General features: G+C 40.6%; 1 protein-coding gene across 1 annotated transcript; it reads left to right on the forward strand.

Annotated features, from left to right (window-relative positions):
- Positions 1-1,607: 1,607 nt before the first annotated feature.
- On the forward strand, positions 1,608-3,836 carry LOC110114611 (peroxidase 40). Its single transcript, XM_020847541.2, has 4 exons — positions 1,608-1,754; positions 2,902-3,093; positions 3,176-3,341; positions 3,430-3,836. The coding sequence occupies exons 1-4, from the start codon at positions 1,707-1,709 to the stop codon at positions 3,834-3,836; spliced, it is 813 nt and encodes a 270-aa protein (XP_020703200.2). The 5' UTR covers positions 1,608-1,706.
- The last annotated feature ends 1,516 nt before the right edge of the window (positions 3,837-5,352 follow it).

The raw sequence follows: 5,352 nt of genomic DNA on the forward strand, positions 1-5,352 counted from the left end.
GTTCTTTCTGTCGTTGACAGTTCCACGTGATTAGCTCTTGTTCTCTTGTGGATCAGTAGTACATGACTGATGGAGGGGAGCAATCTTTGTTGCCGAAATTAACATTTTCAATTCCATGTTTTGTATGGTCGAGTAATTTGGAACCCGAGGGTATGTTTGGCGTGAATTTCAAACCTTTGGCAAAACAGCGCGTTTAATGGTTCATGTCAAATAACCTGTCACATCGGACCCGACCCAACCCACCACCGATCAAAATTTTCGGGTTTTGGGTTGCCCGAACAGCGAACGGTCGGGTTCGGGTTCAGAAAAAGCGACCGATTGCCATAAACGGTCGAGGTTCGGAGTTTGAACCCGACGGGTTTCAGCACGGGTCAAAACCGAAACCGTTTAATTTTAAAAAAAAATTGAATTTCTCCCCCGCTCACTCCGCTGCCCTGACTACCCCGCTCCTGCCCGGCTAGCCGCGCTAGACCCCGACCAGCCAGTTTCCCGAACGTCCGGCGCAGGCCGCTGTTTCTGTCAACCCCGCGTCCAGTTCTGCGCAAGCCAGTTCGTCGTACCAGACGGCCATGTTCGGCGTCGAGGCCGCGCAGCAGAAGGCTCGTCACTGTCCCTGAGTGCAGTTCCGAGTCGTTCCGACTCGACGCAGGTTCGCGTCCCGAGGACTTCCACTGCGTTTCTTTCACCGCTCAAGGCGTCAATTCCGGTTCCGTTGTCTTTCACGCCTGCGTTTCTTCGCGTCCGCCGCAGGCACGAACTGACCGCCGAATCTCGCGTCACATTGGAACACAACAATACATGCGGAGCCGACGAACCCCAGCGTTGTGACCCGCTGCACGAGCGGCGAAGATTGGTGAAATAGGTGGGTCGGGTTAACCCGAACCCGAATAGTACCGGGTCAATTTCGGGTTGACCCGAACCCGACCCGTAACCCGAAATTGACAGGTCTAATGTCAAACAATAATGGATCATAACCGAGTTTAACCCGAACCCATCCCGCAACCCGATTTTAATACCCTTAAAGAGTAGAAATTGTGCAATTCAAATTTTTTTTCCTGAGAAGAATAAGCATTTTAACTATTTTGTTCGCCTTCAATAAATACAATTGCTCAAATTCTAAAAATTTCATTTTTATTTTTATTTCATACATAGAATTATGTATTTCACAAATTTTATTTAACTCACGCTCAAACGATGCTGATTCTGCACCTCATACTGCTGTTCCCTATTGCATTTTAAATTCTACAAATTTGTACCAACCATTGACTCGTTCATGTAAGGACAACAGAAAGACGTTTGAACGCGTCTTCCCTCCCTCGCAAATCTCTCTCACATGCAATAGGAAACGGCAGTACTCTTTCACATGCATGCCAGACAAGTTCACTTCACAGTCTACAAATACCCGCACAGGGCCTGCAATTCTTACAAACTGCTCCATAAAAGACTTCCTACTTACGTTCGTTCTGTTCTTCCCATAGCTGCAATTCAAGCTAACCATGATGAACACAAATTTAGCTTCAATCCTTTTCTGCGTAATCCTAATTACAACTACAGCCTTTGCTCTCACCAAAGAGTGCCTGGACCCTAACCCTAGCTTTAACTCTGGTAGCGGCTCCCTTCAGTTCAACACCTACGAGACTAGCTGCCCCCTCGTTGAGCCTATCATATTCGCCGGCGTCGAGCGTGCCGTCTCCGTTGCACCACGCATGGCTGCTTCCCTCCTCCGCCTCCACTTCCATGATTGCTTCGTCAATGTGAGAGTCATTGTTAACGTTAACTAAGCCTTCCATATGGTGGATAGATTGACGCCATGAGAAGAATAAAATAAATTTTAATATAAATGAAGAATGTTAGAACCGTAACAAAATATACTGAAGAGAGTAGGTAGGATATTTTATAAAAGTTTCAATTCAGCCAAATTTTATTTGGAGAAAGTAATGTATTTTTTATATAAACATGTTCTGATTTCTTACAAAATGTAGAAAGTTTTTTTTTTGGGACATTTAGGTTAATTAAGGCAAACTCAAGCACACCACGCATACACAAAGACTCGAACTCAGGACCTCTTAGTTGAAGCATTTGAACTTCTGATATGCTTTATAGGAATTAAATTTTAAAATAATCCATGGATTATTTGCGTGCGGCTAATTTAATCTTAGAATATTATATTTTTCTAATTTAACCCTCAATCATCTAAAATTGATTTAAAATGACCTCTCTTATAGAAAAAAAAATTAAAATTGATCCCACTTTTAATTTTTAGAGCCTTTTATGGATCAATTTTATATAGTTAGGGATTAATTAAATTAAAAAAATAATAATGCTTTTAGATTAAGTTGAACAACATGAATAATTCAAAACTATCTTTGGGTTTAATCCTACAATTTTTTTTTTAGAATTTTTATACATATATATATTTTTTCTTAATCGGCATTATAATTTTATTTGGGACAATTTTTTTTTTACTTTGTAAAGCTATTGTACAATAGAAGTTAATTTTTTAAAGTGTTGTAAAAAAACTATTTTTTTTATATAAAATGTATTGAAAGCAACAAATAAACAATGATGAAATAGAAAATGTGATGGGAATAGTTAAACACTAAAAAGCTATACAAACGAAACACAAGATCGACTAGCCAATCCAAAATTATCTTAAATTATAATATAGGGAGTCATTAATTTTATGCTTTCCATCACATTGTAATATAAAAAGAATACAAATAAAACAAAAAACTGAGCACAATTGAGTCAGATTGCAATGCCTATGGAGTGTTTTTTTTTTTTTTTTTTTAAATCTTCACATAATTATTTCTTTCTCAATTACGGAAATTGTCAATTATAAGCACTTCTCCATTCTTTTCATGTTTGTCCATAAAAGGTTTCATGGCGTTTGTGAATTAGGGTTGCGATGCATCCATACTGCTTGACGACACGGCTACTTTCATTGGAGAGAAGACAGCGGCGCCGAACCTCAACTCTTTGAGAGGGTTCGACGTGATCGATAACATCAAGGCCGAGCTCGAGACGGTCTGCCCCGGCATAGTGTCGTGTGCTGACATCCTTGCCGTCGCCGCTCGGGATTCTGTTCTATTGGTGAGTGTTGTGATAGCTACAAGGAGATGTTTAATTACTCATTGTATAAGCTGATGAGGGAAGTAATGGTGATTTGGTGTAGTTGGGTGGTCCTTCATGGCAGGTGGAGATGGGAAGGAAGGATAGCTTCAGTGCAAACAAGACAGAAGCTGAGAATACCCTTCCTGGCCCCAACTCCAACGTTGCAACTCTTACCCAGAAGTTTCAAAATGTTGGAATCTCTCAGAGAGACATGGTGATTCTTTCAGGTAGTTAATTATTTCCGAGGAATGCTCAATAGACTACTACGTACTACTTTCAAGTATGTTTATTTCCTTTTTTTTTTGCATGTAACAGGAGCTCACACAATCGGCAAAGCCCGGTGCGCCACATTCAGTTCCAGGTTCAGCTTTTCTGGGCCAGGTTCATCAGTCTTAGGTGACCAAGAGTTTATTGTTTCGCTACAGCAACTATGTTCTTCAGGCTCCAACAACACACAGGTCGACCTTGACCTGGTCACCCCTTCCACCTTTGACAATCAGTACTACGTGAACCTCCTGTCTGGCGACGGTCTGCTTCCTTCTGACCAGGCTTTACTGGGTCCTGACGCCGGAGTAGTAGAGGCGCTGGTTGGCTCCTATGCTGCTGATGTTGACGCCTTCTTCGAGGATTTCAAGGCGGCGATGGTGAGGATGGGGAGGTTGGTGTCGCCGGCGGGGAATGGCGGCGAGGTGCGAAGGTGCTGCAGGGTGGTCAATAGCTAGAAAGTGAATTGAAGGACATAATTAACTGGTGTGTTGTTGTGTTTTTTTTTACGTGTCATGAAGGGTGAATTAATTTGCTGGTATTGATGCATGTGTTTAGTGCTTCGTTGGTCAGGACTTGTTATTGGGTGTTTAGCTATGAAGGTTTGTGTACTCTCTTTGTGTAAGTTTGGGGTATTAATTGAGCTTATTTGATATTTTATTGATGCTCCTTTTATCCGTTAAGTATCAGTTGTAAATGATTTTATCTTTCTCAACTTGGATTAGACAGCTGCCAATAAGATCTGATCTTGATTTTATTTTTAATAACTGGACTTGTCAATAACAAGCTACTTATCTTCCACTCAATGTGGATTGTACTCAGTTAAAAGGTTTTGGAAAACACCATGTCCCATAGGTAATTAAAATGGTTGGCCAACTCTGTTTCCATAGCTTACCGATACAAAACTTATTTCAGATAATAGTAGATGTTGGTATTAACAGTGCTCCAGGAGAGACCGCTACTAGAATTGAATCTGCTGGTTTTGCAATTAAGCACCAGGCGTTTGATATTTCACCTAAAAGGTAGTTTAGTCAGACAATATATCTTCTGATAACTGATGAACGTGAGAGTGCTTGATGCCGGTGCATGCTTATAGTTTTTTTTTGTCCTGATCCTTTAATAAACTTCAGTGGTACATTTTCTAGCATGTAGCGTGTTGTTGCCAATTAAGTGGCCTTAAAATTGTATATATATACATTGTTATGAATGAAAAAGACAGAAGAATTTAATCTGAGAATTGTATTTTGAGTTGGTCTATATCCTGACGCTACGTCAGGTGGTGGCCTCGATTGTTCTATGGCCTTGCATTTTGCTCCATCTATGAATCATATCCTGAGTTATCTGCAAGGTGTCTTGCCCAAGTTCTGTTCTTTCCCAGACTACTCCGGGGTGGTCTGGTGTAGTGTGGTAACAGAGCATAGTAACAAAAACCATTTGTGTTGCATTAAGAAGAGCCAAGTGAAGTGAGTATAGTCGTCGATAAATAGTACATAGTAACGAAAATCATTAATAGACGAAATAGGAGCTGGACCCCAAACATCGGAATGTATTAACATAAAAGGTTTCGATACATGAGAGCTAGAAGAAGAAAAAAGATAGTTTATGGCTCTTGGCCACATTACAAGATTTGCAAACAAAATGAGAATTGGGAGTACATATAGAAGTAACTAATTTAGCTAAGTGCTGATGAGTTCTGATGTTTGGATGTCCAAGCCTAGCATGCCAAACGGTTGAGTTGAATGAGGGTGAATGAAGAGCTTTGTGATTGTTGACAGATGGAGTGTTGATGGAGTAGATGCCATCACGGTTGTGTCCACGGATGAGAATGTGATTGCCCTGTAAGTCCTTAGTAAGAAAGCCATTTGAGTCAAAAGAAATAGAACAATTATTATCTTTCGTTAGTTTGTGAATGGACAAGAGATTATGTGAAAGTAGGGGAACATGAAGTAGATTGCATAATTTGAGCTTACGAGT

The sequence above is a fragment of the Dendrobium catenatum genome, unplaced genomic scaffold (assembly GCF_001605985.2).
Source record: "Dendrobium catenatum unplaced genomic scaffold, ASM160598v2 fragScaff_scaffold_133, whole genome shotgun sequence".
Classification (NCBI taxonomy): domain Eukaryota; kingdom Viridiplantae; phylum Streptophyta; class Magnoliopsida; order Asparagales; family Orchidaceae; genus Dendrobium; species Dendrobium catenatum.

Coding starts and splice junctions, on each gene's coding strand:
- LOC110114611 (XM_020847541.2), top strand. CDS start 1,707: ATGGCTGCTTCCCTCCTCCGCCTCCACTTCCATGATTGCTTCGTCAAT. Junction 1,755..2,901: donor TCCATGATTGCTTCGTCAAT/GTGAGAGTCATT, acceptor TTTGTGAATTAG/GGTTGCGATGCATCCATACT. Junction 3,342..3,429: donor AGACATGGTGATTCTTTCAG/GTAGTTAATTAT, acceptor TGCATGTAACAG/GAGCTCACACAATCGGCAAA.